This window comes from Anopheles coustani, chromosome 2 (genome assembly GCF_943734705.1).
Source record: "Anopheles coustani chromosome 2, idAnoCousDA_361_x.2, whole genome shotgun sequence".
Classification (NCBI taxonomy): Eukaryota; Metazoa; Arthropoda; class Insecta; order Diptera; family Culicidae; genus Anopheles; species Anopheles coustani.
Genome location: NC_071289.1, coordinates 3,984,297 through 3,998,650, shown reverse-complemented (window position 1 = coordinate 3,998,650; position 14,354 = coordinate 3,984,297). Strand labels below are relative to the sequence as shown.

The 14,354-nt window shown below is 45.5% G+C and overlaps 3 protein-coding genes across 4 annotated transcripts; 1 reads left to right on the top strand and 2 right to left on the bottom strand.

Moving 5' to 3' along the window:
- Positions 1-2,265: 2,265 nt before the first annotated feature.
- LOC131267509 (uncharacterized) lies at positions 2,266-3,349 on the top strand. Its single transcript, XM_058270403.1, has 3 exons — positions 2,266-2,722; positions 2,784-3,096; positions 3,154-3,349. The coding sequence occupies exons 1-3, from the start codon at positions 2,266-2,268 to the stop codon at positions 3,347-3,349; spliced, it is 966 nt and encodes a 321-aa protein (XP_058126386.1).
- Positions 3,350-3,386: 37 nt separating this feature from the next.
- Positions 3,387-7,073, bottom strand: LOC131263822 (adenylate kinase isoenzyme 1). Of its 2 annotated transcripts, none has more exons than XM_058266082.1 (5): positions 7,039-7,073; positions 5,274-5,554; positions 5,123-5,207; positions 3,978-4,127; positions 3,387-3,906 (listed from the first exon to the last, which is right to left on the bottom strand). In XM_058266082.1, the coding sequence occupies exons 1-5, from the start codon at positions 7,039-7,041 to the stop codon at positions 3,820-3,822; spliced, it is 606 nt and encodes a 201-aa protein (XP_058122065.1). In that variant the 5' UTR covers positions 7,042-7,073; the 3' UTR covers positions 3,387-3,819. The 2 variants fall into 2 exon arrangements, with proteins under 2 accessions (XP_058122065.1, XP_058122066.1); XM_058266083.1 differs by lacking the exon at positions 7,039-7,073 and adding an exon at positions 5,858-5,980 and having other exon boundaries at positions 5,274-5,548.
- A 2,056-nt stretch (positions 7,074-9,129) lies between these two features.
- Positions 9,130-12,974, bottom strand: LOC131265548 (uncharacterized). Its single transcript, XM_058267832.1, has 9 exons — positions 12,953-12,974; positions 12,624-12,788; positions 12,434-12,544; positions 11,502-11,644; positions 11,008-11,190; positions 10,404-10,939; positions 10,111-10,327; positions 9,876-10,040; positions 9,130-9,531 (listed from the first exon to the last, which is right to left on the bottom strand). Exons 1-9 carry the CDS (start codon positions 12,972-12,974, stop codon positions 9,130-9,132), a joined length of 1,944 nt encoding a protein of 647 aa, XP_058123815.1.
- Between the last annotated feature and the right edge of the window lie 1,380 nt (positions 12,975-14,354).

Sequence of the window (14,354 nt, the reverse complement as noted above, 5' to 3'; positions counted from 1 at the left end):
CTATTCATGTATTGCATTAAAATGGAATTTCAGAGATTCTGGCACTAAATCCACAACACAGGACAATGCTCTAAAGCTAGCACTTTCCCACCAAGTTGTAAACCCTGGAAGGGGAAATACATTTACACGAGTCTCGGTCGGTATTGTACGAAAGATTCTAAAAAGGTTAACGCAAAAGTTAAAATTTTTGAGATGATGATTACCGTTAATATGATAAGGAGAGGGTTTAAGTTATTTAGTTTGTTATGATCAGTTTCCAAAATGCTTGCTGGGACTAGCGACAGAGACGTTCGTTCGAGAAAAAAGAAGGAAAGGATTAGTCTGCTTGCGCTAAATTTGTTGGAAGGACGAACAATTCTTCAACATTAAGAACGAAGATACATAAGACTGCCAGAAACGAAAGAAAAATATATTTACTTCAGTACCGCACGTATACAACAATCATTCATACTTACTTTTAAGGACTCTGATTTGCGTTGACCGCTCGATCGCTCGAAGAATTTTAAATTATTCCCGGTGGCCGGTGGCTGTCGTTTGTACTTTCTATTTACACGTTTTTGCACCACGCGTAGTGTGTGCGAAATACATTCCACCGAATAATGAAGTACCGTCAGCTGAGGTAGGAAATATATAAACCAACCACAGTGTAATCTGTATTGATCCTATAGTTTACGTTAGCAGCGCACACTCCCACTGATAAGTTTATTTATGAAATAGAGGAAAACATATCGATTGCGTGGAAGTGAGCCGAAAAAAAGCACACGAACAATAATTTGAAGCACCTGTGCCCCGCACTCTTCAGGTAACGTAATGATTTTGTTTTATGACCATAAAAAGAATAGACGTTGAATGGACCGCACAACATATAGAATTTTACTTTTGAATGCTGCATAATTACACCAGAACAAAGAACAACTTACAATACTACGAAGAATAACAAAAGAGAAACACCAGTTTTCAAGAGGGAAAAGCTGTTAGATGCAAATTGGCAATAAAAATGATAGGAAATGCATATGCATGTAAAGGAAGGCAGAGTGGAGCTTGCATACGTTAGAAGCATTCATTCAATGTGATTAAACACGCATCGATTCACTTATATGATGTACTTCTTTTGCGCTTCATAAAAGATGGATATGTAATAGGCTAATAAAATATGAACACTTTTAAAAGTGATAAACAGCAAGAGTGAACATTAACGAATTCGGTAGCATCCAACTACACAAGCACAGACAAGAGAAAAGAAATCATTCACTAGGAGAATAAACCCAAACATTGATGTGTATTAGAGAACAGTTAAAATGCAAGAGCACTAGAATTAGAGATTAAAGAAAAAAAACATTAAAACATTGACTCACTAAAAACCCTACATCAGCCACAAGAATGTAGCAAAGCCGAAAATGGTAGCACTAGAAATAGACGTAAACATTATTGGTAAACCGGAAAGAACCACCTGAAATGGAGAAACAAACGACTACATACTCATTCTTTGTGGATATTAAAACATGTCTTTAACATCGTTTGTTAAACGAGTGTAGATTATATAACGAAAAGACGACGTCACGAAGACGAAAACTATAGTAGAGACGAGATGATGATAGATGTAGCTTCATTACTAAACGCCTGTCGAGACTAAACCTACAACCATAGGGCCCCTTAGGTGAGAAGAAGTCGCCAGTCAGCTCCTTCTGGTAACTGTTACTTTTCTATTGACTGGAGATTTGAGATATTTTATATTGTCCGAAGTGCAGCGCACAGAAGCTGCCACTTACTCAAACAACTTTAGTACAAAATCGATCACAAAACGGCACACGGAGAAGCGAAGAAATGGAAGTCGGCTCGGCTGAAGATCTCTTGTCCGAATCGATTAAATATGTTAGTTAAATTTATGTATCCTCCTTCTCAAGCCCGTACCCCGTAGATAATTTGAATCTCGTGACCGTGGTTCCACGTTGTCCCACATCCGTTAGCTGCTTCCGTTTTCCCCTGGTAGGCATATGGAGCAGATTGAAGGAAATGAGCAAGGAGGGAAAACTCTGTCATGGTGAAACTAATGCCAGTAAAATCACGCTGAAATAAAGAGACAACGTATGAAATATGAATGTCGTACATTTGTTACGTTTATTTGAACGATGACCGGTATTGTCAGAGACAAATGAACTGTCTATCATGTTGATGACACTGAACACGTGTCTTTTGCAATGTCGCTCCCCGGTGTTATATGCCTGCTGTAGTGGTATATTCTCTGTCAGTTACCTGATCTCCACTATGAGACCAATGTTCGTCATTATGGTGGCATTATTGCTGATACCGTCGCTTGCAGCAGTGGCGATTTGCGAACAGCAAGCGAAAAGAATAGTCCACCGGTTCTATCCTCTACGACACTGCCAGCGTTCGAACCGCACGGTGATCGGTCTGGCAAATGTGAAAACTGTGCGTGAGTGTGCCAACCTCGCACGCCACAAGCAAGCTCTGGCGTTCAACTATGCTCCTGAGGGGCGAAATCGAAGCAACCTGTTTGTGGTGGCGTTAGAACGCGAGCAGAACAGCAGCAGCCGGCCTTCACCATGGAAACCCACGCAGCTACCCTCGTCGGGTGGAGTGGAGGAGGGGTTCGAAGATTTCTACAACTGCCACGTGCTGGACTGCCCGGAGTATCGGAATCTTTCCACGATTGTCAACGATACACGCTTCGACTATTATAGTCTTTACGCCCGAAATTTGCGTAAGTAGAGTCCTAATAAAAGTAGACAAAATGGAAGACTCTATTCAATTCTGATTCCCAGCGTCGGCGAATGCAACTTGTATTCCGTCCATCGGAATGTTTTCATTTGAAGAAATAAAGTTAAACTACTCCAACGCCTATAACTCCTGCGTATCGCTCGGGGGAAGCTTGGCCCATATCGTGAGTGACACCAGAACGTTCTACCTGTCAAAGTATATATCCACGTTGCCACACGCCAACCAGTCCAGCTCCGACAAATCCGGTTCTTTGTTTTTCGTTGGGTTAAACGAAACGATTCGTGATCGATTCTTCACTTCCAGCGATGAACGGTTGGACTGTTTCATCTTCCGTGCATGGGCTCCCGGACACCCGGAGTAAGTTCAGAATTTGAGCTTCTACCAGCCTTTCCCTTAAAATTTTCCCATCGTTAGACGCAATCGACATCCTGGCTGCGTTGCGCTCACCGACGAAGGATCCTGGAAGGTCTTCAGTTGCAACCGTAGTTTGCCCTACATTTGCGAGCTGCACACCTCAGGCCCAGCGCTTGCCGAACCCAAGCTGAAACGCAAATGTTCCGTCAAACGACCAAACAACAGATTCGCTCCGACCAAACACATCACAAATTGATTGGTAAATACATCGGAAGTTTGCGTAGAAGAATCTTATTTATTAGAACGATCGTTCGGTACGTCCAAACGGCAACATGTAGAAGGGCTATCTTTGGCTTCACTCGAGTGATTACTACAACACGGTAGACTTTCAGTTAAACAGCTACAAATTGATTTGTTAAATAAACTCAACACTTGCGGTTTGCCTCCACTTCCTTCTCGGCTTCCTTATGACTATTATTGAAATTGATAAGCGTAATTGTTTGTCTGCCCTGTCGTGGTCATTCTTCCGTGACCGGCTTATTGTGTAACAGCATTCGCAGTAGCGTGTTCTTACTCCTCAAACTCTCCTTCAAACTGACCGTTCCCTCTGATAGTGCAGGTCAGTCAAGACGCGAGTGCAAGCGTTTGTGTATTTGTGTGATTGTGCAGCTTGGCTGGATTGCATGCGTTCGACAGCGATGTGCATCGGCTTGCCGTCACCAGCGCTTACTTCTTGCCCTTCTTCACCAGCAGCTCGTCGATGGCCTTCTCAACATCGGCGAAGATTTCTTCCGGGGCACGCTCGGCGTTGATCTGTGGATAGAGGGAAGGTTTCAAGAGGTTTAGTTTACAAAGAGAACATTCATCAAGCGCTTAACACTTACCCGCTTCAGCTGGGTCGGGTACTGCACCAGAATCTTTTCTGTGTTCTCCCGGAAGGTGGCGATGCGCGTCTTCAGCGTTTCCTCGTTGTCGTCGGCACGAACCGTGGCCGACTGGGCCGCGCGCTTCAAGATGCGAGCCACCAGCGTTTCCTGAACAAATAGAATAGAAAAATGCATTATGCGATGTACAAGTATTGGTTGTGTTTCCCACCCTCACATCTAGATCGTGTACAGCTTTCACCTAGCGCCCTGGTTATAGCCAAAACAACGCCCTGGTTGTGGCCTTGACACCTCTTCACTCGGCATGCAAAATATCGAACAATCGGCATCTGCCTGTCATGTTAATTGCAATTTCTTTTTTCTCTGAAAGTTTTCGAAGGTTCGTGCCCGAATTGCATGTGCATCGTGGCGCTGCATTTGGCAAATGGACCAACACCCTGTGGATGCCTTTTTCAGTTGCATCACAAACATCACACCGATCACATCGATTTCTTCAGCCCAGAACTAAAACTTCCAAAATGGCAAATTGGGGTGGAGTAAAAATGAACAACAAACAGTAAGTTACCAAATTTCATGAGTTTAAATAAGCAAATAGACGTACTAATGGGGTCAATGGATACAATGGTTACAGAAATCAAAACAAACCCCAACAAACGGCTGTGCGGTTTTCCGAAACGCTAACGGCAGCCTTAGCGAACCGCAAGAACAAGTACAAAGACGTCTCGAAGGATCTCAACAACCTCATCAACCGGGAGGAGCTCGAGGAGGAAATCTTCGTGCCGAACTATAGCACCCGCAAGATCAAGGCAATGATTGCGCGCTGCGTGAAGCAACAGTTCGTTCTGCGTAACGAAGATGGCCAACCGTTGACGTGGGTGTACGACCCGGAAAAGAACCTCGAGATGAGCCAGTCGATCGCGAAGGCGGTAAAGGACCGATTGCGTAATCTCAACTTGCCACGCTACCGGGTCGTGTGCTTCTGCTCGATCGTGGAAAAGCAACTGCAGGGTCTACACTACAAGATGAAGTACATCCTCGATCCGTACATGGACAACTACGTGCAGTACGTGTACGATGGAGCACTCTTCTGGATCATAACGACCGCGTTTTTGGTGCACAAGGACTAGAGAGCTGGGAATACTTACGTTGGAGCACTCAAAGTAGAGGACGATGTCTACCGGGGCGATGAACTTCTCAAACTCCGGACCCTGGGCAGGTTCCCGCGGGTAGCTGTAGGCGAAACGACTTTAGTACTCCGATCACTAGCCAAGATATTGCCAGATGTAGACAACATACCCATCAATCAGATAGCCAACGGTACCGTTCAACGCCTTCACCATGGCGGCCTCGAGCAGCTTCAGCACGGTCTCGTTCGGCACCAGGATACCCTTCTTCATCATGTCCTGCAGCTCCTTTCCCTTCTCTGATCCCGAAGCGACCTCATCGCGCAGCAGATCACCCGTGCTGAAGTGCGAGAAGTTGTACTTGGCCACGATCTTCTCGCACTGGGTGCCCTTGCCACAGCCCGGTCCACCGAGAACCCAGATGATCGGAACGTTAGCGTCGCGCATCTGAGCCTGAAAAAGTAAAAGAAATAGAGGAAGAGATTCGTTGGTTGTAGGAATGATAGACTCCACGAATTTCATTTGTAGACCTGAGCATATTTTTAGGACTTATGGACGAGTAGTATTGAAGTTAGTTCTCCTATACAATTGCGGTTAGGGTTAGTGACACACGGTTTAAGAGAACGCCATCAGAGGTATGCCGCGAACCTATGCTCGAGCAGAGATTGATCGTTAGAGTGAGCAGCAAAGCAAGGTAGGTTGTGGAGTTGAAGCGTTTGTCTTTTTCTGGGGGCGGCGGTCATCGGTGCAACTTACGTGGCCACTCGTAGCGTTCGGCACCTGTACCGCCGGTGAGCTGCTGCCGGAGGAAGCCGGAGAGGAGGCGGCTGCCTTGTCCTTCGCCTTCGATTCGTGCTCGAGCGCCATCTGATGGCACATGAATAGCTGAACCACGCACAGGCCAATCAGTTACCCGGTTAACGCATGTTCGCGAGGGAAACGCAACTGTTCAACAAGTCGTTTTTCAAATGTGTCTTAACTAACACGCTAATGACCGGGGGGAAAGGCTAATTTGTACATCTATCTGCATGGGAATAAATCTGAAGCTGAGAGGGATCATATCGATCCGTTTGTACATCGTCGGTCGGGCGGAGTTTATTTTCCACCCCACAATGTCATGCAACGACTCGGAACGGTTCCGATTTGTTTTTCAATTAAACGGATGATTAATGATAGTCTTCATTTTTTAACAACCGACTATATGTCACGACCGGTTCCCAAAAATAGTACTCACCGTTGGTCCTCTAAAGTGTTTTGTTTATCCAACTCGATCAATCCATCGTTTTATATATAGATTGACACAAAATAACAACGCTTCGGCCTTAATTTCAATTGTCGGCTGTTTATATGAAAATTTCACTTTTCAACAACCCCTTGCCGAACGATAAGCCGCCGCCTTTGGCTACTAGTGTTTTTCGGTGAGGTCAACGGTGCCGTTCCTTGAAATCGGTCGGCTTATTTTTAGCCTACAGCGACCGTCAAAACGCACCCGTTCGTCCGTTTATGTTTGTTCGAACAACGGCGAGGGCCTCGCATCTTCTGACCCTCGTTGGTATCTATTTAGGAGTGGGCATGCAACATTAACGACAATCCCTCAGGTTCATGGTCAAATCCATGGCCAGTTCGGAAGAGGTTAAGGTTCAACGGAAGGGTTTCGAATTAGATCTCCAACGAAACGCTGGATCGTTATGTAACACTGCAAAAATATTGATCTTCAAATGGGAAACGTTGCCATCCTCGATGGTGGCTCTCAAAGGCCATCCGAAAGCCGTTGGTTTAGAGACACACTTTTCACAGGCATTGGAAATGGGTTTGAATGTAGGCCGATGTACGGAAGATCGTTTATGCACAATTAATGAACAATGGAAAACCGCAACATAATAGGAGATGGGAAAAGTAACGAGGTAACACTAGGTAACAGCCACACACACACTCACCATTATGACGAACTTTACGAGACTTGCTTGCTGCACGAAATCCACAAGTAATACTGAACCAAGCCCGACCGGAGCGCGAGCTTCTAAGCGTGTGGGGTTTGAAAAATGCGAAAATTCACCACCCCAACGAAAACTTCGCGATTCGCGAATCGTGTTGAGTTTGAGGCCTGTGCGCGCGAACTGCCTAGAGCTGTGTGCGTGCGACGGCGTGGCGGCCCTTCGGGGTTTCACGTGGTCTAGTCGCGATGCTCCACGGGGTGGTGGGACGGTGTTGGAGTCGCGGAGAAGGTTGATGATTGTTTTATTTATAATCAACCAACGTCAGCGGATCTCGCCTGGTGTCGGTGTGTGTTGTTCGGGGCGTCCGGTCTTAACGAAGGGAGGGTGGGAGTAATTTAGCTAAGTGAACCCCAACACAAAACTCGGTGAGCAACGCAGCAGACGATCTGACGATCCGCAAACACCAGAACGAAATGTGATACTGAAATGAAATGGAGCACAATCACAGGACGCTCTCGTCTGAAAAGATTCAGTCTGGAGAGATTTGTTGAAAAGAGTGAAATGGTTGGGGGGTAGGGAGAACGCGGGATGTATGATAAACCTATTTGCGCAAGCAAATCTTTCTCAATTATTCTGGCAAAGCCAAGCTCTGCATATCTAACCCTGCTTGTTAAGACTTAGAACTTGACTTAGTTGAGCTCAAACTAAAGGCAACATAAACCCACTTGGAAAGCAATTGGTAACCAAGTAGAACACACCCTAGTAGTGTTTGCAGATATGGGTTGCACGTGACTCTGGCGAGTGACATAAGTTTTTCAAGGTCTCCTTCGATTTGGCAACATAAACAGTGCACGCACCGAACCAACAAGCCATTGGATAAAGCTTGCCAGTCCAGTTAAATAATGCTAACAAGTTACAACTTGATGAAAGTTATCGATCTAACATGCTTTACAGAAACATTCAAAGTTTATCCGACGTCAGTCGTTAATTTGGCTGGAAGTGACACTTATGCTTAAACCGAAGTTTTTGTTTTGCACACGGACACGCACCCAAAGAAAATACTGCTTCAAATAGAAGTGATGGCACTAAGAAAAATTCACTACGTCTGGCTTGTACATGCCACTACGCCCGATTGTCTCCTCAGAAGCATTTTAAACTGTATGACCGATTTGTTTACATCGGTACTGCATTGCTGCTGTTTTTGCGAAAAATTCGTTGAATATTTTTCCCATATCTCCGCACCTCGTATTTTCTCTCGCCGACCCAAAGAGCAAAATACTAAAGGAAAAGTAAGTGAGAAAAGTCTACACTAAATGAAAACCGGAGAGCGTTTTTTCCGGAGGATGCGCAGTGGAAATCAGTGTCAAGATATCACCAACGGAGTGAGTCATGCAGTTTTTGCATTTTTTTAACACTGTTTACCAATCCTAAAGGATGGAAACATATGTTAAACTGATGCACTGATCGAGCAAGCGAATGATGAAAAAAGAAACAACAAAACACAACGGTTTCTAACGAAAATATACTGCTAGATCCTTTATTTTGTAGCCGCATACAATGAGAGTTGGTTCTTTGAACTACTCTTTTTCTTTCACTCTCATGATCTCTTTATTTCTCCCCATCTCTCTGCCATGCTCTATCCTTCTCTCTCTCTCTCCCTCCCTCTTTGACACTCATATGCAACCGGTAGTACAAAAAACGTTAGTGTCGTAGTAAAAGTGATAGAACGCTACTCAAAACTGTGAAAACTATTCAAATTTCTGCACATGTTTGTTGCTAACGATTCATTCTATACTCTTCTAAACGTTTTGGAACTTTGCCCATAAAATGGGTCATCTGGCCGTCGACCAAGTTCAACAGACAAGTATTACTGCAGGTTTAACGATAATCCGTGGGGGGGGTTCAACAAAGATCCCTCTATAGTATACCTCTTATTGTTAAAATTATTAGGTTTGGCACGATGCCAAGATACTAAGACCAAAACAAAACGACAAATGTCATGCCTTCTGACCCTCGTTTTAAAGCTGTGTAATGCGGTATCCTAACTCCTTACGCTGACTTCCTCTCCTCCTCACTACATTCGTCCTACGCTTAGATGTGTGAATCTATCGGATAGCTATCCGCTTCCTCGAGCATGTTGCGAAAGTTTGGCCGTCCGTTCGGCACGAACCCATTCTTCGCCGGGCCTGCCGCCTTCCCACTGCCCGGTAGATGTCCATTGGCCAGGCTGACGTGATGGCTTATGGTAGGAACCGCGCCCGGTACCGATTCCGTGTCCAAATCCTGCACGATTGCATCCATGCTGGCCTGCTGACTTTGTTGTAGGACGCTCCGGAAGTTGCCTATCTGGACCGGTTGAACGTCTCTCGCTTCGGCGGTGTCCTCCTGCTGGGGGTCGGGTACAAGGCCGGAGTTCAACACCCGCTCCATGTTGACGCGCACGATCCGTTCGAACTCGCGCTGCACGGTTGGACTGTCCGTGTCACCGTCAACCTTGAAACAGAGAAGTAGGAAGGGGGCGGTAGACTTAGGTTTCTGAGGACGTAACATTCCTGAGGGGTGGGATGGGGTCAAGTCTAGCTAATTTGAGTGGAACGTGTGGGCGTCCAGAACAATACTAGCATAAGCTATGTACACACACATACACACAACGGGATGGAACCTAAGAGAACGATTGACACAATTCAGACCATAAATAATGAATTGATGAAATTAAGTTATTATAGTGGCGGCCTGGTGGTGACGTGTCGATTTACATGTGCTAAACCCCTATGTGGAAGATGATACGCCAGAACCATCCTTGACTTTGGAATGTAAACTAATGGAAGGCCACTTACAATCGTGAGTCGCCCCGCCGTGTCCATCTCCTTCAGCATGGGGAGTGTGAGTTCTCGGAACAGCTCCAAGCGACGCCTGAAGGACGATACCGTGTCGTCAAGTCTGCCACGGCCGAGCTGTAACTTGGAGCAATCCAGCAGGATGATTGGAGGTTTCTGATTGTACTGTGCGGAGAAAATAACATGAACGTATAATCTTTTTCCAATCAAAGTACTAGCCTAGGCTCAATTCTACCTTGCGCTCAAAGTCCGAAACCTGGTCGATGTCGCGCGGAAAACCGTCTATGATGATGCCCCGCTTGTCGGCAAGTTGTGTCAATTGACTTGCAATGAGGGCGTCTAGGGACTTCTTCGGGACCATCTCCCCAGCGGTGATGGCCTCTTTGACGGCATAGTTGTCTGAGCCTACACGGGGTCCTGCTTCGGCCACAGCTCGCAAAGATCGTCCCACACTGAGGAGAGATGAGGACAAAAAATATGTATTTCCCATTCAAAATGGTCTCAGGCTACCGAGGCCAGATCAATTACCTAAAGTGACCCCAACCGGCGTTGATACCGACAACCTTAAGACACAGCGAAGCCTTATTGCTTCCAGGACCTCCGATGACCCAGATGATCGGTGGAATCCGGCCACCTCGGTGAGGTAATCGTTCGGGAGATAGCAGCTCCCCGTAGCCAACGGTCGTGGCCGTTGCGCCGGTATCCTCATGGCGTGGTAGCTGCCGCGACTGTAGGCTGGACCGTGACTGCTGCCGTTGCAGCAACCCGTGCGACGTCGGGCGCGTCATCTGGTCGCCGACGGCCGGACGGGTCGGACCGTTCGCTGGGGGCGGAGGCGTGCGAGTATGATTTAATTCTACTTGATGTGCGGGAGCTGCAATGACCTTAGGTTGACTAGGTGCCGTGTCTACACTAACTATACTGCCGGGTATGTCATCTACGCCCCTGCCCATACCTGCGACTCCGTTCAACAGTGCTTCCTGATTTTCTTGCGCGCCCAGTATGTCGAGTACTGCGGCGCGGAAGTCTTTGTACACCTCCGACGGCGACCGCTCACCGTTGATCTGCAACGGAAGAGGACTTCACAAACTGCATCCTTCAGGATGGGTAGAACAAGACGAGTGTTCCTTACCGCAATCAGCATGTCGCTCTGGTCGAAGTAATCCGCAACGGGCATGACGTTTTTGAAAAAGTTATCAAGCTCCATCTTGGCCAGCGAAAGTACCACGTGGCCCAGCTTGGCACCATAGTCGATTTGCTTCTGTAGTATTGCCTGACGCCAAGATATTAATATCACACCGTTGATTACCTGGATCTGGGAACAAGAAGGTGGTTAAAAATTTACTATTTGCTCCTCGTTGCAACTGCGTTTCTTCCAGTTCCAACTATCGTACAAGGTCAGGTTACGCAATTAGAGATCTAACAATAGACACTTCATAGAGCCACGTGTCACTCGACTACATTAATCTTTTGAACAAACATCTTGCCAACGGAACATGGTCTGGAACATGTTGTCTTGGTATTTGTTCAAATTGAAATGCATACATCCCAAGGACGGACCATACTACTACGGCTTCTTCAGTTGTCTTCAGCAAGACAAACCCTTACTGAGTCAGTAGTACCTACCTTTTCTGAATATTCGACGACGTCCCGCATCGATCGGGGATATCCGGAGACCAGGTAGGTTTTGGCAGCTGGTGACATTTTCATTTCGAGCATCAGAACTTCTGTGACCGTACGGGACGAAAGTTGGGAGAAGTCCTGCATGTCTGTAGAAAGGGAAAGGAAGGCGCATCAACGGCGTTGAAGATCGTTAGTGATACACAAACGTATGGTGGTCTAGCTTTCAACCCGTTTAATGAAAACAGCGCTTGTTATGGTCGTCCAAGGGGGGGGCGGAGGTGGTGGATCCCTGAGGTCGATAAGGATGGTGTGGAGACCTGGAGCTGGGTATGGTAATGTAGCGTTCAGTTAAATGATTGTGTTATGTGCGCTATTTGACCTTAATCAATATTTGATTAATTTATCAACCCGTCCCGTTGTTTCGTATCCCTCCTTCCTTCCTTCTTTCTCTTTTTATGGTTGTGTCTATATGTGTTTGCGTGTGTGTCCTATCGCCTTTTTACATACAATCGGAACCAAATCAAGGGTTATCGGAAATCGATCGGAAAAAGTCTACCCCACGGTCAACCGGCTCCTCGGGTTTCTGTTGCTTCTTCGGAAGGTACGGAACAGCTTCGAGCCTCCGGAGCTCCGGAAGTCCATGAAATGTTCATACCGCAATTATCCCCGAGTCCTTAAGACACGCTCGCTTCACAGCTTGACAGGCGCGACGGTATGGGTTTAAGAACCGTGGGATCGAAACGACAATTTACAGCACTGAAGCCGGCTGTCTAGGAAGATGAGGCGTGATGTCATCGAGTAATAATTAGGGAATTATTGATTCGAGGTAGAGGCCAATACTTTCTAGAACTTCTACGGGTATGTTTGAACTGGTTATTTGAATCTTATAATAAATGGATACGATTGACAATGTTTAATTATGTCCCAAAACTTACCATTTCCTATAGCATACTGTTGGAGCAAGTCCATCATATTGATGTGTGTAACACCGCGGCGCTCCTGCATCAGAGTATCGCAGTGCGTAACTTTACCACTACCGGGGCCACCTGGTCAAAATTTACGAGTGTGAAAAAAGTTACGGGCCCAATTAGAATTCCTCGAGCTCGGAATTGCGAGCAGACATACCTAAGATGAATATAACTGGCACTTTCGGTGGATCGAACTTTACTTTCCCGGTGTTCTGCATCCCGTTGATGGCGCTCCTCGGAGTGCGTACCACAGCGGAACGAGAGCTTGGTCCACCGCCTTTCCAGTCTGGGTCCTCTATGTCGGACACAGTGTTGTTTTTTTCTTCCGAAAAACAACAATCAAACAAAAAGTTGAATAATCGAACAGTCAATGGATCCAGTCAACATGATCAATCAACTTAATATTAACAATCAAATTTAATAAAAATGAATTCAATGAATTCACAATAGTCCGTTCTGAAAAATAGCCATATAAGCGCTACTTACCTGTATCTAAGCAAATACCCATTATCCATTCGAGTTTATTGTTGTGTGCAAAGGTTTTACTAAATCAATTAGACGAAACGTTTCGTCTTGGATAGCATCGATGGAAGTTGTAAAACAACTCTACACAAGAATATCAACTGTTTTATTTAAAATCTATGTTTTATCCGTTCACACATTCACTTTCAGGTAACTAAAACGATCACATAAAACACACATTCTATCATCGAGCTTCAGAACCGACACGATGGTTGCTTAAAAAACAACCGTTGCAAACTCGCGTCACAAACTTTGTGGTCATTTTTAACGCTTCTTTTCCAGGTAACTACAACGCGGACATAATTGCTGTTTGTCCATGTACGAAAGACTGGTCCAAAACGAACACGACCGCGCACGACATGGTCGATTGAAGCGGGTTCCGGGTTTTTCCTTCCGTTTACCCACCAGCTTTACGACATATCCTTTCGCGTGTACCCTTGCGCTGCAAGGAGTAAACACAATTATAACTCGATGAAAGTGACATTATTCTGTCAAAACAAACCATCAAGACTGCAAGCAAAGGGGTGTGGGGATACCGGGACACGGGAAATTAAAGCCCCCCCGATCATTAGTGTGCCTTTGGATTGGCGACTCCGCTGGGAAACTTGGTCAGATATTGGAAAGATTTGTTTTTCCTCAATGGACTCAAAATTCTGAGGACAATGAAAACATTGAAGTGTGTTGAACAAAAAAGAAAACTTGAAAACTAACAGAACCAGTTCAGTCACCGGAAGAAAAAAGTATAATCTGGAAAGGAAAGTGGTCGCGCATTTCCAAGCGCGTGTCGTAAGGTAAACGGCATGAAAAATTAATCATGTTTTGGCCTCGGAAATGCTACTACAGACGCCTACGACAGACACGTTTTCCTTTGACTCATCATAACGCGCGAGTTCGATGCCACGAAACACGAGCTTTGGGCGTGATACGAGCCTTCATATCGAACAAAAACAAAAAAGCAAGATAAAAAACACGCAGTTTTCTCATGTCCAAAACAATACTATAATTGAAAATGAAATTGAAACAAAATGAACTGCCTGCAAGATTAATAGAACCCAACGATGGATTTATTCCATGTTGCGAAATACAATTGGAAAGAACAACGGGAAAATCCTAATTTCGTTGGAATTGAACACTGGACCATACAAAAATAAAGCAATTTTTCTAGGAGAGAGGCACTGATACGACGGTTTACTGTGACGGTGTGACTGTCATAGAACATCTATTCCATCGGAATAACACTGAATAGAACTTAAAACAAATAAACCTCTATCATTCACAAAACCGCATAATGTACTGTATTGTAACGCTAGAAAAATCGATATGTTTCATTCTTCCATCTTCCACGGGAGGGCGGCATTGAGGTGAC